At 43.5% G+C, this 27,260-nt stretch overlaps 1 protein-coding gene across 14 annotated transcripts; it reads left to right on the top strand.

Annotated features, from left to right (window-relative positions):
- On the top strand, window positions 1-26,347 carry NXF3 (nuclear RNA export factor 3). 14 transcript variants are annotated; one of them, XM_078363834.1, is made up of 21 exons: window positions 1-236; window positions 14,991-15,064; window positions 17,260-17,428; window positions 17,646-17,796; window positions 18,439-18,522; window positions 18,629-18,733; window positions 18,856-18,930; window positions 19,056-19,110; window positions 19,267-19,355; window positions 19,743-19,852; window positions 21,482-21,518; window positions 21,869-21,937; window positions 22,017-22,072; window positions 22,215-22,322; window positions 22,443-22,501; window positions 22,618-22,733; window positions 22,830-22,872; window positions 23,463-23,535; window positions 24,453-24,539; window positions 25,500-25,560; window positions 25,802-26,347. In XM_078363834.1, the coding sequence occupies exons 2-21, from the start codon at window positions 15,061-15,063 to the stop codon at window positions 25,871-25,873; spliced, it is 1,623 nt and encodes a 540-aa protein (XP_078219960.1). In that variant the 5' UTR covers window positions 1-236; window positions 14,991-15,060; the 3' UTR covers window positions 25,874-26,347. The 14 variants fall into 14 exon arrangements, with proteins under 14 accessions (XP_078219960.1, XP_078219957.1, XP_078219959.1 ...); XM_078363831.1 differs by having other exon boundaries at window positions 24,357-24,539; XM_078363833.1 differs by having other exon boundaries at window positions 18,856-18,936.
- The last annotated feature ends 913 nt before the right edge of the window (window positions 26,348-27,260 follow it).

The following is a 27,260-nucleotide window of genomic DNA, read 5'->3' as shown; positions in this document are numbered from 1 at the left end:
AGTTTGTTCTGTTGCAGAGCAGGGTTTGCAGTAGCTGACAAATTACTGGCAAGGACTGCAGTTTTTTGCTCTGTTTGGAGATGTTTCATGTGTTTTCTCAAGATTATGGTAATACAGAAATGTGGGTTGCACCACATTTGCAGCTAGAAAGGACTGCAGTTTTAAGGTAACTGACGGTAGTGGAAGTGAGTGGTTATTGCTGCAGGGGAGTGATCTCCAGCTTTCAAAATTCACAGGTATGTGGGTTTTTTTCTTCTGCACTTAGGTAAGGGAAGCCTTAGTAAGGGAAGTGGGTCAGACAGAAACTATAAAATCATTGGCGGCCAGGTGCAGTGGCTCACGCCTATAATTCCAGCACTTTGGGAGGCCGAGGCGGGTGGATCACGAGGTCAATAGATCGAGACCATCCTGGTCAACAAGGTGAAACCCCGTCTCTACTAAAAATACAAAAATTAGCTGGGCATGGTGGCGCGTGCCTGTAGTCCCAGCTACCCGGGAGGTTGAGGCAGGAGAATTGCTTGAACCCAGGAGACGGAGGTTGCAGTGAGCCGAGATCGCGCCATTGCACTCCAGCCTGGGTAACAAGAGTGAAACTCCGTCTCAAAAAAAAAAAAAAAAATCATTGGCTAAGTTTGACAAGAATATCCTGTAGCCAAAATCATCTTGGCTCTGAGAAACCCAAGATTCAATGTAAAAACGGGATACCTAATTTCTAAAGATCTGAGTAATTCACATTTCAGTAGACCTGTCTTAGTTATATAAGATTTCTAGCCCCAGGCAGGACTTGGTGGCTCATACTCATAATCTCAGCACTTTGTGAGGCTGAAGAGGGAGGACTGTTTGGGGTCAGGAGTTTGAGACGAGCTGTCTCTAAGACAAATAACAATAATAATAGTAAATTAGCTGAACCTGGCAGCACATGCCTGTAGTCCTAGCTACTCGGGAGGCTGAAGCTGGAGGATTCCTTGAGCACAGGAGTTCGAGGCTGCAGTAAGCTATGATTGAACTACTGCCTTTAAGTCTAGGCAACAGAGTGACCCTCTATCTTAAAAAAAAAAAAAAAAAGAAAAAAAATTCTGGCCCCAGAAGCAACAAATTTTTACAAAAGTGACAAAATTTTACTAAAGATAATCTAGTATTACGATGGCCATTATGTGAAACATCATCTAAGAAAGTGTACTTGAATTCTTAGCCTCTTGAAGGCAGAGAAAATGGGATTCCTTTTGGCATTTAGAAAGCTGGAGGACAAAACAGGACTCTAAAATATTTTCTAAAAGATTCACTGTGAAAAGCTAGTAAAAAGCTAAAAACCCAAGATATCCCCCATAAAAAGGACTGTAAAATTTACCTAACTCTTTGTGTCCCCTTTAACTTATGTTGCCTGGAATATTCCTAGTGTACTAACTGTCTGAATTGCATTTCCTCTCGAAAAAAAGGAAAGTTAAACAATTTCCTTATAAGGTAGAACCACTTCAAAATTCTGGAGATAGTCCCCTATTTACTTATACTTTCTGGACAAAAAATGGAGGGCAGGGCCATAGTTTAAAATTTTCCTAAACCCAAAAGATCTTCAAAAGTTTTCTGAAGAATTCAGGCCAGAGTCTGAGACAAAGTCTTGCTCAGCCACTCAGCATGCTGATGCTGAAGTACAACGGCCTGATCGTAGCTCACTGCAACCTCAAACTCCTGGGCTCTATCAATCCTCCTGAGGTCACTGGATTACAGGCATGAGTCACTGTGCCTGACAAAACAAAATTCAAGGTCTTAATTGTAACTTTTTTTTTTTTTGAGATGAAATTTCGCTCTTGTTGCCAAGGCTGGAGTGCAGTGGCACTATATTGGCTCACTGCAACCTCCACCTCCTGGGTTCAAAAATTCTCCTGCATCAACCTCCTGAGTAGCTGGAACAGGCATGAGCCACCATGCCCAGCTAATTTTTTATTTTTAGTAGAGATGGGTTTCTCCATGTTGGCCAGGCTGGTCTTGAACCTCAGGTGATCCACCAGCCTTGGCCTCCCAAAGTGCTGGGATTACATATGTGAGTCACCACGCCCGGCCAACAACTTTTATTTTTTTAAACAGTCTCATTCTCTGACCAGGCTGGAGTGCAATGGCACAATCTCAGCACACTGTAGCCTCTGCCTTCCAGGTTCTTCAAGGGATTCTCATGCCTCAGTCTCCAGAATAGCTGGGATTATAGGTGTGTGCCACCACACTCAGCTAATGTTTATATTTTTAGTAGAGAAGGGATTTCATGCCGGGCGTGGTGGCTCACGCCAGTAATCCCAGCACTTTGGGAGGCTGAGGTGGGTGGATCACCTGAGGTCAGGAGTTCAAGACCAGACTGACCAATATGGTGAAACCCCATCTTTAAAAAAGAAAGAGAGAGAAGGGGTTTCACCATGTTGGGCAGGCTGGTCTCAAACTCCTGACCTCAAGTGATCCACCTGCCTTGGCCTGCCAAAGTGCGAGCATTACAGGCATGAGCCATCATGGCCCTTAATTGTAACTTATGATCCCTTATAATACTTGACCTCTATCACCTAATGCAATTGGTGGGGTCTGGGGAGACCAAAAAGGGATAAAAGAGGGAAAACTGTCTTCTCTTGAGAATGATATCTGTAAGAATTAAAGAAAGAGGAAAGAAACATGAAAAGTTTATTTTAGAGAAAACAAATCTGAGAAGGGTGTCTCGCCAATTTAGGTCAGAGGCACACTTTCTTACAGACTAGGAGTTTTTAAGGATCCAGGGTGGGAGAGTTTATCAGAGTCTTGGACTGCTTCTGCGTCTCTTTGTTGTGCTTATCTGGGAGGGAGAGTTGTGTGTCTGTTCCCATACATCTTTCTGCAGCTGCAGGCATTACTGCCCCCCACCCCAGTCTGCTTTTAGTTTCCCTATCTTAGTGTACCCGAAGGGAAAGGAATGTGCTTATTAAGGCGCATTGGTTTACTGGGGCCCATTGTATGAGGGTGAAGTTTGGCAGTTACCCAAGAGACTTTTCTCCCACCTCCCTCTGTGCCAGAGCTGTCTTATCTGTGTTTTACTATCTGCTCTTTCTGGCTGCTTGTAGTTAGAAAAGAAGTGATTTCCTTGGAATGCATGAGGCTAGAAAGGGAGTTGGAACTTAAAGTGGCAGTGTTTGTCAGAGATGATGGCGCTCCTGCTCTGTCAGTATCAAGAACCTGACAAACTCCATCTGGTCTACTTATGGTCCAGGCAAAGTGAGAAAGACTCAAATGACCTTTTGAAAGCCATTCCCAATCAACAACCTAGAATGACTTCTAGGCTTGTCCCAGAGCACCTCTCCAATAAGGGACCCCTAAAACAGTAGTTTCCAATGTATTGTTGCCATTTGTGCAAACAACTAGAACATTGAAAAAGGGAATGCCCCCAAAGAGTTCCAAGAAAGCCCCCGAAAACAGGCTGCCCACCCCCTCTGATAATAATCTTCATGTTAACACCAGGATTTATAGGCCCCCAAGGAATGCTCAGGTTAAGTTTCTACCAGTTATTCTTTGTCCTGTTCATTAAAGGGCTCTTCCTTGAAGTCAGTAATCAAATTAACAAAACATCTCAATTGAAAAGACTAACTATGAAATGAAATCTTTACAACTGGTTGGGCTCAGTGGCTCATACCCATAATCCCAGTGCTTTGGGAGGCTGAGTTGGCAGGATCGCTTGAGGCCGGGAGATCAAGGCCAGCCTGGGCAACATAGGGAGACTCCCTCCCTACAAAAATATTAGCCACACTTGGTAGCCTGCACCTGTAGTCCCAGTTGCTTGGGAGGCTGAGGTAGGAGGATTGCTTGAGCTCATGAATTTGAGGCTGCAGTGAGCTTTGATGGTGACAGTATACTCCAGCCTGAGTGACAGGGAGAGAACCTGTTTCTAAAAATATATATAAAATAAAATACAACTTTATGACATTTAGTTGGCTATTTTGAAACTCTTAGTAAAAGAAATTTACATCTGTGAAGGAAATCCCCATTAGTAAGGTTGTCTCCCTTTCTGCACCTAAACCACTAGATACTCTAAAAATGGGAAAGATAGTGGCTTAGTTTACATAACAGCCTTACCTATGGTTAAGATGCTTTTTCTAGCCATCTTGTCTTAACTGGAGCTTTACCTCTGCCTTTTTTTGGGACAAATAATAGGGTTTCTATTAATCCAAGATTCTATAATGTTCTAAGTATTGTAAATTGTTTTGTTTTATGTGAAAGTCATCATTTTTTTGGAAGTGCAAATTGTAGCGTTGCCTAACTATTGCTTAGGGCATTGGAATGAGTGATTGAAAGATTGATGTCTAAAAGGGGAAAGTATTTCAAAATTGGCAGCTGAAGAAGCTAACAAATCTGCTTCTGTTTTTTTCTACATGTCTATGTGTGTTAATGCTTATATAATATTTCTCAACCAAAATGTGTAAGAGATTGTAACTGATTGACTTAAAGTGCTTAAATCAAATATTTTGTCAAAAAATTGAACTTAAATGCCTTTTAGCTTATGTGACTTCAGTACATTTTTGGTAAATAAGAGTATTTGAAAAACAATTGTGTCTTCTGATCAGCAAAAACACCCATGTATTTACCTTTTGGGGTTTTTTTGTTTGTTTTTTATTTTTTTTGAGACAAAGCCTCCCTCTGTCACCAGGCTAAAGTCCAGTGGCTCCATCTCTGCTCACTGCAACCTCTGACTCCCTGGTTCAAATGATTCTCCTGCCTCAGCCTCCCAAGTAGCTGGGATTACAGGCATGCGCCACCATGCCTGGATAATTTTTGTATTTTTAGTAGAGACAGGGTTTCACCATGTTGGCCAGGATGGTCTCTGTCTCCTGACCTCGTGATCTGCCCACCTTGGCCCCACAAAGTGTTGGGTTTACAGGTGTGAGCCACCGCCGCTCAGCTGGATTTTTTATTAAATGGCCAATGCCTAACATTTTTTTGCTGTAAAATTTATTAACAGGATAACTGGAGATGGTGGTTAGTTTTATTCAATGTCTCACAGAATTTTCATGATCTTGTGTCAGGTCAAATCAGCCTGGTTGTGCAAATTCCTATGTAGGTGGTGGGCGGAATGTTTCAAAATGACTCAGTGACCAATTAAATTCTTATAAATCCATAGTTTACTCCAAGGCTTTCACACACCACAATCATGCAAATACATTCGAAAGACACAGACTGTTAGAGACAGAGAGAAGGAACACAGCAAGTAGTTCAAGAGACCAGCATACTGACTGGGATTGGGTGTGTGGGGGGGATGCTTCTCTTCTCTCAGAAGTGCTTCCAGTAACTGCAATAGATGGAAAAGAGGCCTCTGAGTTCTCATGGGCAGAGTTTCTGCAGGTGTCTGTAATGGTCAATTTCTTTGTGGTTTTTATGGTCCTCTGTAGGAGTGTCTAGTATCCATACCCATCATCTTTAGCTACCTTTTGACTTCACTTTCTTGTCAGGTCTTGTGAAAGTAGGTAGCTAGACAGTCATGAGCAGGGCAGGAGAGGGCTCCCCATCCCTGCACCACAAATGTCAGGCTGAAGTAGGAGCAGTTGCAGACAACCCTCTCGAACACGGAATTGGGAAGGAAGTGGTGTTTTATTTGGCCAGGAGCTGCAGTGGCAGAGATGCCTAACAACCAAGCTCCCCAACAAAGAAAATCCTTGCCCTTTTAAAAGCTTACAACTTTAGAACTTAGATGTGAAAGGGTCTTGAGCTTACAACTCTAGAAATTACATGTGAAAGGGTCTTGACCCATGAGGTAGGTATGGGGAAAGTGAGTTAGGTGGGGGTCTGATGGTGTTTAAGTAAAAACAATGCCTTCTGGAAAGATTCCTCCATATCATATCCGTGATCTATAGATGGGATTGTGGTTAGCAGTAGGGGTCTTACTCTTGACCTGGCGTGCAGCACCAACTGGTCCCTCCTCTGGCTAACTTCTAACTTCTCCTTTTGAGATGCAGTGTAGAAGCCTGAAGGGGAAATGGCCTTAGAAGCTGAAGAGAATTAAAGGCCTGCTTGGACCATCAGGTGGTGGTTCAGCAGTTGTCAGACTGCCTCTCTAAAAGTGATAATTGGTCACAGGCACCAGGAAGAGGCAATTTCCAGATGATCCAGCAGTTGTCACATTAAAATGCAATTGGTTGCAGGTGCCAGGGAGAGGCCATTTCCCAATAGATTAAAACACTTGAAATTGGTAATCAGCAGCTTCCAATAAAATCTCAGGTATTGGGCAAGTGAGCCTGGGCATGCACATTAAGTGACAAAAAGGTAGAGTATGACCTTCTGGGGGCATTCCACTGGAAAAGGGAAAAAAGCCTCAGGGGTGCATGTGTACAACTCCAGTAAAGGCATTGTGCATGCTCACCTCCCAAGTGCAAGGAGGGCACTGTGCATGCTGGTAACTCAACCTAAAGGAAGAATAAAGGGAAAGGGCTGCAAGACACCCAAAGTAGGCCAGCATATAAAACCCTAAGTCAAAAGGTCAAATGCTGCACTTGTTCTTCAAGTTGCCCATTAGGGCCCCTTCCAGGTGTACTTTCTTTCATCCCTGCTCTAGAGATTTTTAATAAATTTTTACTCCTGCTCTAAAGCTTGTCTTGGTCTCTTCTTCTGCCTTATGCCCCGCAGTCAAATTCTTTCTTCTTAGTAGGCAAGAACTGCAGTTGCTGCAGTCCTGTATGGATTAGCTGTCAGTAACTTAAATATTCGCCATCCCAACAGTGTCTGGCCACAGCAAGTGTCATCACTTCATTCCACCATACATATGCTTATCACTCAGAGCTCAGTAGTTTCACTATAAGCTGAGTCATTTGTCAAAAGTGGCTCCATTTTGAGAGATTTAGGATCACGAACATTATAGATCACAAGAAAGGTCACTAAATATGTAAGTTAGGCATAAATGTTTATAAATGAACACTTCATAATTTCAGAAATCTTTTTGGTAACTTAAATCCTTAAGTAAATACTCATTAAATGTTCAGGTTATTTCTAAATAAGTTAGAATACTAAAACATTAATTACTAATCATGCACTTTGGTATCTTGCTTTTGTATGGTATAAAGAAGCAAAATCTATTTGGGTCTGTTAATAAACATTTAAAAATTTGTTCTGTGAGAAAGTACATGCTTCTAGAAATTATGAAATAAACTGTAGGGGCCAAAGGAAGACCTCTCCTTCACTCTGTGAAGGTTTGCTGAAAAATCAACTCACGAAAGGCAGATTAATAGCAGAAATGGCACACACATTTATTGACTTGCGTGGAGAGAATCACAGAGTGATTTTCTCAAAGCCTCCCCCACCCATGGAGTACAGAAGCTTATATACTATTTTGAGGTTACAGAAAAAAATGGGGACTTGGAGCATGGCCAAAAAGGTTATGGTGATAAATCAGCTTATAGCTATAAGACAGGTTATGGAAGGGAGAGAAGTAGAGGCCTGGCTGGCAAAGACTGTCTTGTTATGCAGATGAAACATTATAGGTAGCAGCCATAAGAAACAATAGATAGTAAATACTTCTTATAGACCTTTAAGGTGTCAGACTCTCAGTTAATCTCTCCTAGATCTGGACAAAGAATGGCTTCAGAGAAATTTTGGCTGCATCAATGCAGATTCTTTATAGATGCAAATCTCCTACAAGAAAATAGATTTGTGAGGCTTCTTCTGCTCATCGTGTTAATGGTGAAGGGTTTCCGGGTTCTATGGGTCATGAACAAGGAATTAAAAGAAAACCACAAACAAAGCAAGGAAGGAATGAAGGGTTTTATTGAGAATGAAAGTACACTCCACAGTGCGGAGCTGCTCTGAGCATAGGAGCTCAAAGGCCCCTTTAACAGAATTTTGGGGACTTTAAATATCGTCTGGAGGATTCCATTGGTTACTTGGGGTATGCCCTATGTAAATGAAGAAGATGAAGTTATGTTACAACGTCATTTACTTGGCCTACACCCTATGGAGAGGCTATTTCCTGTCATAGCTGAAGTGTGAATCAGCCTTATGTTCCCTGCATGCAGATCCTATTTTCCTGCCTCAGTTGGCTGTCTGGACTGCCATCTCAAAATATGTCAAATAGGTATATATCGGGGTGAAATATTTTGATTCTCTTCAGTATATTCATTAAATATTGGCATGTGACACAGTTCAAATTGTCTACTTCCTACATTTTCACAAGAAAATAAGGTTACTAAGAATTTTAAATTTTAATTAATATATATATAATTAAAACTACTAGAAATAAGAAAAGCAATTTATTTATGCAAAGTGTACAAGGAAAGTAAGGTGTGTTTTGGCAAGAGAAATTGTAAAAAGACATGAGAATATATTTTTGTTAAAAGAGCAAATTTCATCTAATTTGGAGATTTTTAAAAGAATATTTCGAAGTATAGCTTTAGGAAGCATCAACAAAAAGAGTCAAACTCTGTAAAATATTTAAAGAGATTTATTCTGGAGGTGCTGAGAACCTGTGCCCAAGGAGATCAGGGTGCGACTTGGTTTTATACACTTTAGTGGGACATGAGACATCAATCAAACACATTTAAGAAATAAATTGGTTTGGTCCAGAAAGGCGGGACAATTCCAAGGAGGTCTTCCAGGCTATTGGTAAATTTAAGGCAAATTTAAACATTTTCTGATTGACAATTGGTTGAGTTTGTCTAAAGACCCGTGATCAGTAGAAAGGAATGTCTGGGTCGTGATAAGAGATTACAGAGGCCAAAGTTTTGCTATGCAGATGAAGCTTTTAGCTAGCAGGCTTCAGAGAGAATAGGTTGTAAAATATTTCTTGTCAGACTTAAAGTCTATGTTGATGTTAATGCTGGAGAGGTATAATGAGGCTATTCAACCCCTACTTCCCCTCGTGACCTAAGAGCTCTCACTGAGGAAAAAGTCCATTCGAATGGTTGAGGGGCCTTAGAATTTTATTTTTGCTTTACTGAAGGGGATTAAAACAAGGAGGGAAGGAACCAGTAAGTAAAAGATGCCCAAAAAAAAAGAAGTTTTAAGTATGAAGATGCAGTTTTGGTAACGAAAGATGAAAAAAGTAATTGTTTCTTTTGCTTAAGAGAACTTTGTGTAGTCAAAATGATATAGGGAAAAGGAAAGTTGTAAGGGTTATTGCCGAGTTTAAAGTGAAGAAACTGAGGCCAGTATAAGAAAATTAAATGCCAGCTTATTCAGCTCCTGGGCGAGGTTCTATGGTCCAGGGAAAGGGGGCCAGAGAAGTCACGCCGACTTCCTGGGGCATGGGGTTTTTGTGGCTATGAGTAACAAGCAACAGCAGGGCGCTCTGATTGGCTCTGGGGGAGTGGGATTGGGCCACTATTGGTTGTTGGGTTGTCGGGCGGGCTTTTTGATGCAAGATTTGGTTAGGGTTGCATCAGCTGGAATTCCTGGCTGGACGGCTGGGTGCACAACTGGGTGCTGAGTGCAGAGCTGGGTGTTGAGTGCAGAGCTGGGTGGCTGTCTGGGCTCCTGATGAGGCGTCCTGCCTTACAAAAGTAAATTTTGCAAATTATAGAAAGTTCATGGAATGGAAATCTCATGAGAGAAATTTTATGTGTCATCAGGTTGCCTAAAATTAGAAGCTAATTATAAATAATACAAAGTTTTGCAAAAAAATTAAGCATTAATACAAAAAATGCACTATGAAGGCAAGGTTTTGGGCTCCTGTGTTGGTATAATTGGGTTTTCTCAGAACATTGAGCTGTTTTTAAAAGAAAATTGTGAGAGGTTTTTCTCTACCTTTTAGATAAATGGCGTAGGGAACAGAGATTCTGTGTTTAATCAAAATAATTTATTGTGCTTTGTGCCTATGAAATCTTTTGTCACTTTTATTTTATTTCATAAGGACTGTGATCCTATTTTAATCAAGTATTCTAGACCTTTGATAGTTGGAAAATTTCTTAAATATCAAAATTAAGTAACTTTGGGATATTGTAACAAGCCCTAGAACTTCCGAAAGTAACTGTAAAAGAGATAGTCAGCTTATCTGTTATGTTAATTTATATGAGAAGCACTGTCTAAATAAGGAATGATGGTTAATCTTCTTTGAGTTATATTTACATGGATATATTATTAATATGTGTTCTGAAACTGTATAACATTCTTGGAAATCTGATGTAAATGCTATCAGTCACAATTTTGATTTAGCAATAACCAAATTCTTTTTGTCAATTGCATCATTATTGTAATAGACTCTCATCAGGTTTTTAACAATGGCTATTTTCAGACTTGATGTCCACAGTTAATAGCTTTATATTGATGGCTTTTTGAAAGCATCTCACAAGCAATTATAATCCTAAAGTGTCACAGCTTCAAGGAGATTCATAGGAAGAAGGAAAAGAATTCTAACAAGTACAGGTTTTTAATAACTTTGAGTTCATATGATTAGACTATATTTCCATAATTATAATGAAAAAATTAAGTTTGTGAAACTAATGACCAAGATTAGAGCAAGAATTACATGAGACACAATGAACTGTGTAAGGTCTTTTAGGCTGACTGATGGTGCCACAGTTGCCATGGTAACCTCTATGACCTGCATGGACTCTCCAGCCTGGAACTAGAAAGTCTGAAGTAACTGGAAAACCATGAAAAAGGGAAGAATGATTAACCCCTGTGCCTAATTAACTTGAGACATTCTTCTATTGTTCTGTATTCCCACCTCAACTGATAAGGCAAGTGGACTTTGTAACTGACCTTGGTCAACCTCGTGCCTCCAGACCCTACAACCCCCTCCCAGCTTGAAAAAACTGCCCTCAACTGTAACTTCTGTAACTTTCGACTGCATACCTCAAACCTATAAAACCAACTCCTATCCCGCTTCCCTCCGCTGACTCTCTTTTTGGACTCAGCCCACCCACACCCAGGCGATTGACAGCCATGTTGCTCACACAAAGCCTGTTTGGGGGGGTCTCTTAATTCAGAGTGCACATTTAACAAACTGATGAAAAAGAGTTATGGGTTTTTAAGGTTTCTTTATTTGATACTTTGCTAGTTCTTATAATATTTTTTCCAGATTTAAGGAAACCTTTTTTTTTTTTTAAGATGGGGTTTCACCATGATGGCCAGGCTGTTCCTGAACTCCTGACCTCAGGTGATCCACTCTCCTCAGCCTCCCAAAGTGCTAGGATTATAGGCGTGAGTCACACTGCGCCCAGCCAAGGAAACCTTTTTTTCTTCTTTTAAGCTATCTGTAGCTTACAGCAATTTGGTAAAATATACTTCTGTAAACAAAAATGGAAGCATTTGCACACATTGACCACACAATAGCTTTTTGTTTGTTTTTTAATTGAGATGGTGTCTAACTGAGACGGAGGTCTCACTATGCTGCCCAGGTTGGTCTCACACTCCTGGACTTAAGTAATCCTCTTGCCTCAGCCTCCTGACTTGCTGGAATTACAGATATGCACCACATGACCACACAAAATGTTTCCTTACAGCTATCTGTCAAACATGAAATGATGTCTCTGTAGCTGAAACAACTCAAATAAATGCATAGTAACAATACAGAATGGCTGGGCTCCCGTCTAAAACCAACCCTCAAACCTGGAGCCTTGACCCTAAATAAAAACAGCTGACCCCATTTTTCTGCCCAAATTATTGTCTTTTTGGCCTGCCCTGCCCCTTATTCTGTGCCCATAAAACCAGACCAGCTGGCAGAATAAAAAAAAAAAAAGAGCAGCAAAAGCGGCTGATGCAAGTGGTTGGGGATATAAGCTGCTGAACATTGGGGATGCATGTGGCTGAATGTCAAAGACTACAGATAGATGTGGTTAACGTTAGATGGTGCAGCTTTGGAGGGGAGCTTGGCTGGAGATGGCTGGGCTTCAGGGAAAGATCACCTTCTTCATGCACCACCCCCTTTCCAACTCCCCATTCCTCTGAGAGCCACATCCATTGTCCAATAAAATCTTCTGCATACACTACCCTTCATTCCATTCATGAAGGGGATTTTTCCTGGATGCTGAACAAGAACTCGGGTGTCAAAAAGGGCAGGTGCAGGACACTGTCACCCTGACCCTTCGCTGAGCTGTAACACTTAGCCATCCACGGACTACAGGTGGAGTGAAATGAGAGACTCCATTTCCTGTGTACAAAGGACGTCAAGGCCAAGAAAAAATCCTGTCTTAGTAATGAGGAGGACACTCACTGTAACCTATAAATGGCATGTTGAGACCAGAAACCCAAAATGATGGCAACTGAGAATAATACTGATGCCATGAATTTTTATCACATTCTAACTTACCAAAAGAGGGGGAATTGTCAAACAAAAATTATAGAAAGCCATTGTTTGGACAGGAGGCATTAGCCAGGGCTAAGAGGAGAGGTCAGAGCTGATCTGAGACTAGCCAGATACATCAGGAAGGAAATACTTTATGATCTGGTTCATTCTTTGGAAATTCAGTGTGGAAATCCGTTACCTAACAGTTGTGTATGTTGGAATAGATGTGTAGAAAAATATAAAGAATATGTATTACATGTAAATAAATCTTTTAAATGTATATACAAATTAAGTGATACATATCTGAAAAACAAGTACCAGTCTATTTGCATTGTATAATTACATTGAATATCTTGGATATCTATAGGTCACTGTGAAGGGATTTTATAAATGAAAAGTATGGAATGATTTTATTTTCTAAGTATACATTTTTAGTGTTTAATATTTTGTAATTGGGAGATTCACTGAGAAATACTTGAAAGTATTGAATAACAAATTGATGAACAATTTCACATATATTTACTATTTTTGTGCAGCAATAATAGAATGCCATAGAATGAGTAATTTATAAATAGTAGAAATTTATTTCTCATCGTTCTGGAGGCTGGAAAGTACAAGATTAAGGCATCAGCAGATTTGGTGTCAGGTGAAGGCTTGCTCTTTGCTTCATTGATGGCACCTTTGCTATGTCCACACATAGCGGAAAGGGCAAAAAAGGATGAACTTGCACTCTCAAGCCCTTTTGTAAGGGTACTTGTCCCATCTATCACAGTGGAGCGCTCATGACCTAATTACTTCCTGAAGACCCTACCTCTTAATATTGTTGCATTGGGGATTAAATTTCAACATGAATTTTGGAGAAACACAAACATTCGAACCATAGCATTTACCATTTTATAAAAATTTTCACATAATATTGTTTTATAAAAATATAAAGATTTAGGCTGGGTGTGATGGCTCATGCCTGCAATCCCAGCACTTTGGGAGGCCGAGGCAGGTGGATCACTTGAGGTCAGGAGTTTAAGACCAGCCTGGCCAACATGTTGAAACCCCTTCTCTATTAAAAAATACAATAATTAGCTGGGCATCGTGATGCACACCTGTAATCCCAACTACTTGGGAGGCTTGGGAATTGTTTGAACCTGGAAGGAGAAGGTTGCAGTGAGCCGAGATTGCACCACTATACTCCAGTCTGGGTGACAGAGAAAAACTCTGTCTCAAAACCAAAAATAAAACCAAGAATAATACAGATTTAAACTCATGACTTCACAGTTTGTGTAGGTGTATGCTTTTTCTGTGTTACACTCTTTTCACCTCAAATGTTCACACACTGTCATATGCAGATATTTCTTCAGCTTACTCAGGGGCTAGACTTTCTCTCTCAGGGCATTGAGCTCCAAGAAGGGACTCCAGACAATGTGTTACTGGCACAAGGTATCTGAGTCACATGGCACCAAAATATGTTACTGGTGGTAAATATTCAAATATGTATGGGTCTGCAGCAACCTCAGGTCTTGCCTCCTCAGAAGAAAGAATTCAACTGAAGTACATAAGGCAGAAAAGGAGACCAAGGGAAGTTTCAGAGCAGTAGTGGAAATTTATTTAAAAGCTTTAGAGCAGGAAAGAAAAAGAAAGAAAGGAATGCTTGAGCCCACTCATTCAGTTCCTGAGATCTTATTGGAAGCTGCCAATAAGATGTTTTTATCTATTGGGAAACTGCCTCTTCCTGGTGCTGGCTGAGATTAGCTATTATTTCAGAGAAGCAGTGTGACAACTGCTAGGCCATTACTTGACGGTCACCTGAAATTCCTGGCGGGTGAGGAGAGCTCTCTCCTGCCCCACTTATGCCTGACTAGCTACCTACTGTAACAAAGTGGTGAAAAATTCCAGAAAGTTCTGGCTGATGCCCTAGCCCACAGAGGGGTTCCTACTTTATTCCCGATCTCTGGCCTGAGACTTTAAGAGCTACATTTCTGGCTCTAATCATTAGGAGTATCCATCTAGACTTGACTTTTTTCTACTTTCATTACAGTGACCCACTAAACTTTTGCTATTGACTTATATCTTCCTGGTCTGTTTTTTGTTTTCTTTCTCTAGGATGGGCTACAGTTAATTCCAGCCACACAAGTGTTTTCAGAACATTCTCTTACTTTGCCCTAACTTAAGCAAAACCCCAAATATTATAAGAGTTTAGAAAAACTGTGCATAGAAGGGTCACCCACCATTCCATGGTTCTCATTTCCACTTTGTTTCTCCAGGTAACATCTGAATCATTCCAGACAAGCTCCTATACCTCACTAAAGCTCAGCAACTTCAGGAAGTTGGTGATTCTGAGTTCAGAGTCATCTTGTGAGGAATACATGGAGAAAATAGCAAGTACAAAGCTTGGGCTACAATAGGCACTCAGAGTTCTCTGAGTCTGCAGAATAAAGTAAATGAATACAATGTAATGCACTGGAGGTGACCAGCAAACTGAGTTCTTTGTGTTTGTTTCAATAAGTATCTGGGTTCTAGGCCTCATGATTGAGATTATTGCCAACCACCTTTGCAGGAGCGGTTACATTAGAAACAGCTCCCAGGGTGTCCGCTGGTAGAAAACTTAGAGGGCAGTAAGAACAGGAAGTTAATTCTCCTCAGACTCCTAGGACACGCCTCTTTATGCTTGGGGATGGAACTTGCTGTAAGGACTCCATTTTGTCCCAAGGCCTGAAGAAGTGACTTGGGACTTGCTCTTGCCTTCCTCAGCAGCCCTCCTCAATCTTCTCCAAACTCCCATCTCCAGGCCACACAGATTCTCCTCAAGAGAGCCCTGTGAGGACACTGGTAAAACATCGCTGCCTTCAGGACACATCATGGGTGAGTTGGCCAGCATGAGGCTGGAGTCTGAGGTCTCTACGGGGCAAAAGGGACTGAGCCTCCTTCCCCACCTTACCCCAACCCATAGGACACCCAGCCAGTCTCCCTTTAGATGGTGGTGGGCAGTGACAAGGACCCAGGCCTGAATCTTGTAGTCTTCTCAGGGCCTGGGTTTGAGGTATGAGGAGGGTCACCTGGGGCAGAGGTTGGTAAAAATTAACATTCCTTGGATGTACACTAGAGGTGGTATCAGGGCAGGGAATACATCTTTAATCTTAACATCAACCATTCAAGGTACATTGCATTACCCCCCACCCCTACAGCAGAAGTTTGTCAAGGCTTGCTTTATGGCCCAGCATATGACTTATTATGGAATGTTCCATGTGTAGTTTTTCTTTTCCTTTCTTTCTTTTTTTTTTAGCAATATATATATCCTTGTCCTATACTAATCCAGTGTGAATTAGTTATTTTCTTTTTTTTGAGATGGAGTCTCACTATTGTCACCCAGGCTGGAGTGCAATGGCATGATCTTGGCTCACTGCAACCTCCATCTCCTGGGTTCCAACAATTCTCCTGCCTCAGCCTCTCAAATAGCTGGGATTACAGAAGCACACTACCACACCTGGCTAATTATTGTATTTTTAGTAGAGATGGGGTTTCACCATGTTGGCCAGACTGGTCTCAAACTCCTGACCTTAGGTGACTCACCCCTGAAATGTTTTTCCTTAAAGCATATATTGTTTCCTATTATTTTTTGAGATGGAGTCTTGCTCTGTCATCCAGGCTGAAATGCAGTGGCTTGATCATGGCCCAAAGCAGCCTTGTCCTCCCTGTCTCAAGTGATCCTTCCACCTTGGCCTCCCAAATAGCTGGGACTACAGGCACATGCCACCATACCTGGCCAATTAAAAATTTTTTTTTTTGTAGAGACAGGGTGTCACTGTATTCCCCAGGCTGGTCTCGACTCTTGGGCTCACACAGTCCTCCCACCTCAGTCTCCCAAAGTGTTGGGATTATAGGCATGAACCTCCATGGCCAGTCTATTAATATTTTTATACTGACTTAATGTTTTGTTGCTTTTGGAAACTTTTTAACCAGGAATTCTTTAAACACTTCTCTACTGTTCCCTCTCCTTATTTCTGGGTTTGGAACTTGTGTTAGATATGCTAACCACATTTTTTTTTTTTGAGACAGAGTATTGCTCTTGTTGCCCAGGCTGGAGTGCAGTGGCATAATCTTGGCTCACTGCAACCTCCACCTCCTGGGTTCAAGCAATTCTCCTGCCTCAGCCTCCCGAGTAGCTGAGATTATGGGGCATGCACCCTAATTTGGTATTTTTAGTAGAGACGGGATTTCTCCCTGTTGGTCAGGCTGGTCTCGAACTCCTAATCTTAAGTGATCTGCCTGCCTCAGCCTCCCACAGTGGTGAGACTACAGGTGTGAGCCACCATGACTGGCCTATCACATTTTTTAAATTCTCTCTTTCACTCTTTTGGTAATTAATTTCCATAATTATGTCTCTCCAAGATTCATTCTGGATATTTTCTTCAGCAATGTTTTCATTTATCTGATTCTTCTTTGAGGCAGGGAACCTTTGACCCTTGAACCATAATAGCAAACTTTTAGGGTAGATTTTTTAATTCTCCAAGTAGAGGTGGGAATTGAGGGTTAGAGATGATAAGCAACCTGTCCCAGGCTCCCCAGCCTGAAAAAGGCAGAGCAAAGACTATCATTATAGATTAGTATCACGTAAACCCAAACCCTTTCTGCTGTGCTCATTTTTTCCTTGGTTGTGAATGTTCCCCAACTATCATCTCCCAGGAAATGAAACCACAGTAAAGTCTTTCAACTTTTTTGGCACTGTGATATATTTCTTTGTAGATTATAGAAATCGCTAGCCTGGGCAACACAGGGAGACCCCATTTCTAAAAAAAAAAAAAAATTTAGCCAGATTTGGTGGCATGTGCCTATAGTCCCAGCTACTTGAGAGGCTGAGGTGGGAGGATCTCTTGAGCCACGGAGGACAAGGCTGCAGTGAGCAGTGATTAAACCACTGCACTACAGCCTAAGTAATAGAGCCAGACCCTGACTCTAAATAAATGAATGAATATCAGTGAATTTTTTCATTATTCATTATATTTTCCCAAGGTTTTTTTCTGGCATTCTAGGTGTTGATGTGCCATTCTCAATTTAAGGTCACAGTGATCAAGTTGTTCGAAGAAGAGCAAGATGTTTGGATATGTACCAAAGGAGATTTAGCAATGTGTCTCAACCAGTCAGTCTTGGCATGCATTCTTCATCCCATCAGCAGCAAGATGGAGATGCAGCAATGCAGGGTGCACACATGGAATCTCCAGTAAGATAGTAAGTGACCAGTCAGCATGGCTGGAATGTACCAGCCAGTGAAATACATAACCCTGTAGCTGAATATGTCATTCTTTCCAACCTGACAGAGAGAAGGAATGACAGAACTCAATTGATGGTTGGGCAAACTTCATTATATCCCTGGCATCAATGGAGCAAATGTATATAAAACACTTTCTGAGCATATGTGAACTATCTTTTCTCCACTTGCTCACAGCACTCCCTATGCCATTTCACCCTTTCATCGGAGAGGCAGTTTTCTTAAACAAGACCAAACCCATGTCAACATGGAGAGAGAGCAAAAACCTCAGAGAAGAGTGGAGGTGAACAGGCCTCATGGGACCTTAGGGAGCTGGTTCAAGATCACAGTGAGTGTCCTGGCAAAATGGATCTAATGTTCAGAAGGAGAACGGGGGAGTTGTGTTGGATTTGTGTAGATACTAGATACTTTTGTAAGGGCAGGAAAGTTTGTAATTTGTCCTTTATTACTAGGAGTTAACATCCTAGATCATCTAAGAGTAAATTCTGAGAAGTAATGTAAACAGAATGGACTGATTGCAGACAGAATGGAAGAGGTCGTTTACAATCAAAGGAGGAAATGAATGCTAAGGAGACAGAGTATCTCCACACCAGATGCTTCAGTTTGGCTCAAACTAAGTGTACGGGGGGTTGAATCAGTGGGGTCTTTGTCAAAGGGGCAGGCCTTGGTCTGCTTTAGGTAGACTCTTGTGGGACTTTATTAAAGAAAACTTATTTTAAACATCTTAAATTATTTTAAGAAAACTTTGAATAATAAGGAAGGGTATTTAGGCAATCCATGTGTGGTTAGAAATAGTAGATGTTAGAAATAATGAATGAAATAATAATGAAATACGTAAGTTAGCAATAATGGATGTTGTCCTATCTTAAATTATTTTAAAGTCTGAAATGAACATGTTTGGGTCCAATTTTAATGTTTAATTCTATTATGTCAGTCTTCTTTCCTCACTCATTCTTTCTTTCACTTCCAGATTCCATTCGGCATAAAATACGATGAGAAATGGCTGCTGAATTTGATTCAGAACAAATGCAGTGTATCCTTCATCCCAGTTGAGGTAAGAAAGGACTGTGAGGGAGACAAGAAAGAACAGGATAGGTAGGGGACTGGATGAGCAGAGACTCTGGCCTCATATTTTATTTCTCTCGCCACTCTCTCTGTAGTTTCACTATGAAAAAATGAATGCCACCTTCTATGTGGAGAATGCCAGCATCGCCTCTGCACTGAAGAATGTCAGTGGCAAGATTTGGGATGAGGATAATGAAAAGGTGTGTCAAATGAATGACTAGGGCTAGCATTGAGCGAGAGTGCAGGGCAAGGGTGAAGTCTTGCTTGATCTTGGGGCTCAGAGTTCCTAGTGTTTACCCGGCCCCTCTTGGGCTCTCTGCAGATATCAATCTTTGTCTGCCCTGATGGTATACCCCACTCTGTGCAGAGGGAGCTAAAGCCGGAAAAGGTGGAGCAGGTAAAGGTAATACAGACTCAGGGCAAGTTGTTTACACAAAGCCAGACCCACAGCTTCTTGCCCATCTATTGCCCCCTTCACCACCTCAGCTTCAGAGCCTCTGAATCCCATCTCTAACTCTGCAGCTGGCCGTGAACCAACAACAAGCTCTTGATATCCAGAAACTCCCCATTTACTCAGGTATGGCTGAGAACAGTGATTCTATGGCAGATGAGGGCAGAGGTGTCTGTGTGAGATGGAAAGTTAGGGATGGCAACTTGGGGAGGGGTCAGTACTGTTGCTGTACCAGCCGGGTCCCTCCCTGCCTTCTGGTTTTCTCCTCTCTGCTTCCTGGAGACTTTATGACCTGTGATACTAAAATGGCACCGAATCCTAGAAAGGGCGTGGCTGCCTCCCTGCATGCCCATGAAGAGAACATACCTAAGGTGAGGCTCATGCTGGGATTGAGGGTGAAAGTGGAAAAGATTAGCTGGGAGGCTAATGGGTCTAAGATATCCCCTGTTGGGGCCCTTCACTCTTAAATCTTAACTCATTGCTCACCATAGCTTTTGCCCTTGAACTCAAGCAACAACAAACCCTATCAGATGCTTGGCATTATGCCGAAGGCCCCCAACATCAACACCCTGAATTTCTTGAAAAATGAAATGAAGTGTAATACTCAGATATTTCTTTGAAGAAAAGTGGGAGGAGGGTTCATTAGGGTAGTGACAAGAGGCAAGGCAGTAGATTTGTTGGCAAGTGGGGAGACTGAGGGTGTAGGGCCCTCCAGCTGCTCTTTCCTGGGTCTATGTGGTTCTTCTGCATAATTACAGGTGATGTCTTCAGGGGAGATGGACAAGTGGAAAGGGATAGAGCCAGGAGAGAAGTGTGTGGACAGAAGCCCAGTGTGCACCACCTTCCTGAATAACTCCAGCAACATAAAGTCAGTTGTACCCTCTGTCACCACCTAGGGCCCTCCCTGTGCTTGATACTGCCCTTCTGCAGGAGGAGGCAGTCCTGGTCCTCTGGGAGGACCGACCCTCTCCTTCCCCATCGCCCCATGTCTCTCTCTGTGTCACTCACTCATCTGTGCTTAGAGGTCTCCTTTCCTTCCTCTGACATGCTCCCCTTTTCACCTGCTCTGGGTGGCATTTCCTGCCTGTATCCACCCAGCCTATTCCAGCATGCCCTCTGTGAGAGCGCTCCAGGAAGGAGGGCTCCCCCACCTCCCCAGGACCAGCAATATTCTGATGCTGGTGCCTTGGAGCAAGAAGAGTCTCCCAGCCCAGGTCTTCATGCTAAGGCAGGTCTTCCTGCCTCCATGCTGAAACGGGATTTCTCTCCCATGTCCCAAGGGAATTCTCCTTCTCTTGCTCCAAAAAGTTTCCTGCACCTGTTCTGAGCTAGCATGGGATCTTCCCTGCCCCATGCTGAGGGCCGAGGCTCTGGGTGGCTGCTCTCATGCCATCTCTTCCTCTGGCCCAATGCCAGGAGCTGGGCCCTCCCTGGGGAGAAACCTGGGTTTTCTGAGTCAGAAGACCATAAGTGGGCCACCTTCCTGAGGCAGTGGGCAGAGGAGGTTGAGGAGACAGAAGGACAGGTCTCTCGGGGCACTGCCACTCCTTCCCTCCATACCTCACATAGACCTGTCTGGGCCCTCAGAGGAGCCCGAGACAGGTAGCGTTCCTTGGTCAAGGCACCAGCACATTGGGGCACAGGTGCCAGGGACCATCAGAAGAGAATGCAGTGGTCGGAAGAGAGGGTCCACAGACTCTGAACCCCATGCTGAGCTGGGGCCTGACCCTTCACTCCTCCTGGGAGAAAGTCTCCTGTCCCCGTGGCTGCTCTGTCTCCCATGCCCAGCTCAGACTGAGCTCAGACAGGTGAGAAAGGCTCCAGATGCATCCAGTGGGCCCCAGCCCAATAGGTACATGTTTTCCTTTCCTGCCTCGGTCCCCAGGGCCAGCCAGGGGGCCATGAGGGAAAGGGCTGCAGCAGGGGAGCCCTTTTCTCCTCTCTTCCTCCCTGAAGTCCACCCCCACAGTAGAGCATCTTTCCCTTCCCTTTGCTTTGCATCCTGCTTCTCCTTTGTCTCTCATCTCCTATGTCTCCCCCGTCTCTCCCACCCCTACCTTCACCCCATTTCTACTGTCATCCCCCCACCTTTCCCTTCCTGCCTCCTGAGCCCAGACTCACTCACCTCCCTGTCCCAGCACCCTGGGCCATCCCTAAGGGCTTACCTGCTCTTGGCCAGGGCCAGGCCAGGCAGGTTGATGGGCAGCCAGTGAGGTAGCAGAGCCCTGGGTTCCCACCCCATTTCCTGCTCCCTAAGGAGCCTTCCATGGGGACTTGGACAAAGGTGAGGAAGGGAAGGAAGGAGGTAAGGAGAGAGGGAGGGGAAAAAAGTCATGAAAACTGGGCTCCCAGTGTGCCCAGGGCTGCAGGGTCAGGGACTCCAGAGTGTAGGTGGACACACAGTGCTGTGTCTCTGATGTAAGTATGATTGCTCCCATGAGGAGGACAGCTCCACAGTTTCACTTACTGTTGTCTATTTTGTTTTGATTTTCGGCAGCTCCATCCTGGAATTGTTCCCCAAATTATTATGCTTGGTAAGTGTATTCCTTGATCATTGACTTTTCTAATTGGCACTGATGCTGCCCCCAACTGCCTGAAACCCCTTTAGCTATTGTCCAAGTTACATTATTTGATCTAACCCTTAAACCTCAAGGGAGGTGGGGAAGGTGATATAGACCCATGTAGAAACTTGACAGTCTTCTTCACACAAATTCACAACAGGCTTCAGGTGGCGGCAATCCCAACTGTAGTCTTGCCCATGTAAATTCCAGAATGCTTTCACACCTGATCTCTGATCTCCTCCTCTCCTGGGTCTATCCTTTTCCCTAATTATGCAGTGCCACCTCCCTGCTTTGCACTATTGACTTCCTCTTGCCTTCCCCAGGATGGCCAGCAGTCACCTGGACCAACTCTATGTGGTCTTGAAGCCCACAAGAGGTTACCAACCTGTAAGGTGAGAAGAGAGGATCCAGCAGGGTGGTGCATGAGGAAGTGGGGGGTACCATCTATTGGTCCTGGGGACTCTATTCCAGGGAAGCTTCTTTGGATCTGAGATGCTGAAGAATCTGGTCCTGCAATTCCTGCAGCAGTAAGTATCCCTGGGATTCTGAGGAAACAGAGGGCTAGGTCAGATGAGGTTACCCAAGTACACGTCTGTCCACAGTGGGACTTTCAAGTCTCATTTGGCACCTAGGCCACAGAGATAGCATAGCCTCATTGGTCCCCAACAGGTATTACTTGATCTATGACTCTGGAGATCGACGGGGTCTCCTCGGTGCTTACCATAATGAGGCCTGCTTCTCCCTGAGCATTTCCTTCAACCATGGGGACTCAGCCCTGTGAGTATCACAGCTCAGACCCTTGTCCAGGTCTGTGTGACTCCCCTGCAGAAAGATATCAGCTCCTGGAAATGCCCGCACTGGCCAGACTACCCACTCCTGCTCCTCTTTTTCTCCTAGGAGTATCTTGTTCAAGTACTTCAAGGATAACAGGAATATAAAAATGCTCCAAGACCCCTGTAAGTGTGTGATGGAGAAGACTGGGCAGGGTAAGGGGGTGTGACGGGAAGAATCAAAGGGGCCAAGGGTCAGGGTGTGGCAGCCCCCCAACCTGTGCTTCTCCTCTCCTCTATAGACCTTCGGGGACAGTTGCTGAAGCACACAAAACGTGACATTGTGGACTTCCTCAGTGCATTGCCCAAAACTCAGCATGACCTCAGCTCCATCCTGGTGGACATGTGGTACCAGACGGTGAGTAACTGCTTCCTCCCTCGGGCAGGCCCAGAGAGCCAGAGGTGGGTAAGGAGGTTAATGAGGATCCTGAGCACCTGAGCTCTTCCTTTTCAGGAATGGATGCTCTGCTTTTCTGTCAATGGGGTGTTCAAGGAAGGTGAGTGTCTGTAGAGTCCCCTCCCCAGATCCCCGCTGCTTCCCGCCGCCGGCTGGGCTCCCTCTCAGAACTCTCCCAGCTTCCCTGATTTTGTCCCTTTCCCTCCTGTTCTTCCCTCCACGTTTTCCCACCCCCACTGTGCCCGCAAACCACCCTGGTCTGAACTAGGTCCATGCCTGTCTGCCCTGCTCAGCTCAGGCGTGCTTTAAGGACACAGACTGTGGAGTTTGACAGCTCTCATCCCAGGTTCCTACCCTGTGAACTTGTGCTGGTTACTTAACCCTTCAGTTGCCTCATTTGCAAAATCGGACCAACAATAACCCATCTCTTGGGCTACTGTGAAATAGGAATCAAGTGAACTTGTGGTTTTCACGGGGCCCCACACATGATAGGGGCCCTATCACTGGGAGCAGATTGTTCCCGTTGTTGCCCTCCCCATTCCTGCCATGTCCTCCTGACTCCATGTGAACAGTTGTCCTGGTCTACCCCCCATTCTGTGTGAGTGTCAAGCGAGACTCTGACTGGGGATCACCGTGTGAGCATGTAAAGCCTGTACAACTCTAAGGTGGTGGTGTTTGTTGTCTTTGAAGTGGAAGGACAGTCTCAGGGTTCTGTTCTCGCCTTCACCCGGACCTTCATCACTACCCCTGGTAGCAGTTCCAGGTTAGTGCTGTGCTGTGGGTGGGAGCACCCATCCCAGCCTGGCGCCGGTGGTGTGGGAATGTGGTGATTCAGTCCTCGGGTTGTTCTCAGTGTTGTAAAAAACCGACAGTCTAGTCTAGTAGTTAAGAGTGTGGGCAGGTGCAGTGGCTCATACCTGTAATCCCAGTATTCTAGGAAGCTGAAGGTGGGAGGATTGCTTGAGGCTGGGAGTTTGAGACCAGCCAAGGCAACACAGTGAGACACTGTCTCTACAAAAAATTTAAAAATTAGCTGGGTTTGCTGGTGTGCATCTATGATCCTGCCATTCAGGAGGTTGAGGTGGAAGGATCTCTTGAGCCCAGGAGGTTGAGGCTGCAGTGAGCTGAGATCACCACTGCACTCCAGCCTGGGTGACAGAGTGAGACCCTGTCTTGAAAAAGAAAAAAGTATGAGCTCTGGAGTCAGAGCATGAGTTTTCTACTGATGCAATACTCACTATGTGACTTTAGTCAAGTCATATGACCTCTTTGTAGTTCAGAATCTTCCTTTGAAAATGGTGATTACACTGTCCACTCCCTTGGGCTATTGTAAAGGGCAAATGTGAGTGCAAAACCATCCTTAGATTGTAGGTAAACCTACAAAACTGGTGAAGCATGTAGGCAATCTTTTCAAAGGTGGGCTCTGTGGGAGAGTTAGAGGGTACCAGCCAAAAAGCTACGAGGCAGGCACAGTAGTGGTATCAAAGTAATTGGGTTGCTGAACAGGAGGAAAAAGATTTTTGTTGGGGGTAGGGAGATGGATGTCTCTCTCTCCGGCTACCTGATGGCCCATTTTTTCTCAAGTTTATGCATCCTGAATGATGAGCTCTTTTTGCGGGGTACCAGCCACCAAAGGACCCAGAGTGCCTTGTTCACCCTAGTGCCCACACCCTTCTCCAGCTCCATGCCTGCCTTCTCCCAGGAGCAGAAGAAAATGGTGAAGGGTTTCTCTGCCCAGTCTGGGATGAACTTCCAGTGTTCTCAAAAGTGAGTGCTGAGTGTGTATGGTGACTAATGATTGGTATGAGCTGGGAGGAGCAGGGGAGTGAATAGTAGGAACTTTCAGGTAGTTGGTTTTGCTTATTTATTTCACTCAGTATCACACTGTACATTTCCCTCTTGGTACATATTCAGCTACCTAGTTATATTGAACAGATGTACAGTACTTCTCTGAATTCTGTCAATCTAGAAAAACGACAAGAAAAGTCTCAATCATTTTAGGAGGTTTATTTGCCAAAGTTAAGGTCTATGCCTTTTAAAGATGATTTTAAGGGCTCCAAACTTAAAGGGGAAAGGGTATGATATTGAGAAATACACAATTTTTTATATAAGGGCTCAAAAAAATTGTGTATTTTTTATATAAGGGCTCAAATTGAGTCTTTGGCTCAGTGAATCTGCATTTTTTTTGTAGGATGACATAGACAAATGGGGTGAGGGAACAATCAGATATGCATTTGTGTCTGGTGGACAGGGGGGTGACTGCACCTATAAAGATAAGCCATCAATTTACGTTATCATGGTGCAATTTTAACAGAAACACCTTACAGTAAAGATCTTGCAGCTCACAAGGAATTTCCTTGTGGACAAAATATGGGGGAGGTGAATAGCTTTTCATTTTGTAGCCATCTTATTTAGGAACCAAAAGTGGAGGCAGGTTTGCATGACCCAGTTCCCAGCTTGGCTTTTCCCTTTAGCTTAGTGATTTTGGGACCCCAAGATTTATTTTCCTTTTACAGTTCATTGGATCCTGTTCCTTTGTTGGTAGACATTTGGCTTTTCTGGATTTTTTCCCCCCATGACACACTATGTCACAGGGTTCCTTCTGCTGCAATAAATTCCAGTAAATGCTGACATGTTTCTGTTGCATAGATTAAGAAATGGCATTGTGTTGTCAGAGTGTCTCCACTTAGACCCTAATGGATGTTACCTGTCCTTCCTCCACCATAGGTGCCTTCATAACAACCAGCAGGACTACAGCAGAGCTGTTCCAGTTCTTGCACCACCCAAGGTGAGGTCTAGGAATTCAGACCAAGTGAGGAGGGGCTGGGTGGCCTAGGGGTGGAACTTTGGGCTTCCAACTCCGCTGATCTCCCAACTCTCTCCTGCACTTCCTCTTGGTTAAGAGCAAGATCCCAGAGAAGGCCCTCATACACACTGACCTAGGATCCTGAAAATAAAGCCCTAATAAGAAATCCTTAAGTGTCATAATCTTCAGCCTCATCTTCTTCCCTGTATTTTTGTTCCAATAGGTGTGCGTCCCTATGACTGAATCAGGAGATCTGGCTGGGGCTGAGAAGCCAAAGCCCAACTCACAGAGCTGACTCTTATCCTTCCAAATGGGCCAGTTGTTCTGTGAACTTGTCCACCCCTGTCACCCCTAGGATCTGTTTCTTTTCACGGTAAAGAATGATGTTGCCTGTTACATCAAATCCCTGCAAAATCCATTTGATTCAGACATTATTATCTCTGTGTTGAATAGAAGTGGCATGAGTGGCATTCCTTTCTTATTCCGGTCTTTGAGGAAAAGCTTTCAGTCTTTCACCATTGAGTATGATTTTATTCATGGGTTTTTCATATATGGCTTTTATTATATTAATATGATTTCCTTCTATTCTTAGTTTATTGAGTGTTTTCAATTGTAAAAGGGTATAACTTTTGTGAAGTGCTTTTTCTAAATCGAGATAATTATGCGCACTTTCCCCCCATTCTGTTAATGTAGTTCATTACATTACTTGATTTTTATATGCTGAACCATACTTGTATTGCAACAATAAATCCCACTTGGTCACCATGTATAACCTATTAATACCTGTTGAATTTAGCTTGCAAGTATTTTGTTGAGGATATTTGCATCAGTATCCATAAAGGGTACTGTTCTATAGTTTTCTTGTAATACCTTTGAAATTCTTTTAAGAAGTTATATTTACACTGCACTGTAGCCTATTAAGTGTGCAATAGCATTATGTTTAAAAAATGTAACTATCCGGCCGGGCACAGTGGCTCACGCCTATAATCCCATCACTTTGGGAGGCAGAGGCGGGTGGATCACGAGGTCAAGAGATTGAGACCATCCTGGTCAACATGGTGAAACCCCGTCTCTACTAAAAATACAAAAAATTAGCTGGGCATGGTGGCATGTGCCTGTAATCCCAGCTACTCGGGAGGCTGAGGCAGGAGAATTGCTTGAACCCAGAAGGCGGAGGTTGTGGTGAGCCGAGATCGTGCCATTGCACTCCAGCCTGGGTAACAACAGCAAAACTCCGTCTCAAAAAAAAAAAAAAAAAAGTAACTATCCTAAGTTTAAAATACTTTATTGCTAAAAAATGCTAATGATGATCCAAGCCTTCAGTGAGTCATAATCTTTTTGCTGAAATAAAAAATGGTCTTACCTTAATGTTAATGGCTGCTTATTGATCAGGGTGATGGTTGCTGAAGATTGGGTTGGCTCTGGCAATCTCTTAAGGCAACAATAGTTGGGTGAAGTGACACATGCCTGTAGTCCCAGATACCTGGGAGGCTGAGGAGAGAGTATCCCTCGAGTGCAGGAGTTTGAGTCCAGCCTGGTTAACCTAGTGAGACCCCTGACTCTTAAATTTTAAAAAGACAACAATGAAGTTGTTGCTGCATTGATTGACTCTTCCTTACGTGAAAGATTTCTCTGTAGCATGTAATGCTGTTTGATAGCATTTACCTACAGTAGAACTTCTT

Source organism: Callithrix jacchus, chromosome X (genome assembly GCF_049354715.1).
Source record: "Callithrix jacchus isolate 240 chromosome X, calJac240_pri, whole genome shotgun sequence".
Lineage (NCBI taxonomy): Eukaryota > Metazoa > Chordata > Mammalia > Primates > Cebidae > Callithrix > Callithrix jacchus.
The sequence above is the reverse complement of the archived record's forward strand: the minus strand, read 5'-3'. Positions and strand labels throughout refer to the sequence as shown.

Excerpts from the sequence above, each read along its gene's own strand:
- NXF3 (XM_035289111.3), top strand. Across the intron at positions 17,429-17,645 it reads ATGGAATCTCCAGTAAGATA|CACTCCCTATGCCATTTCAC; the intron begins GTAAGTGACCAG and ends ACTTGCTCACAG. Across the intron at positions 22,502-22,617 it reads AAAAATGCTCCAAGACCCCT|ACCTTCGGGGACAGTTGCTG; the intron begins GTAAGTGTGTGA and ends TCTCCTCTATAG.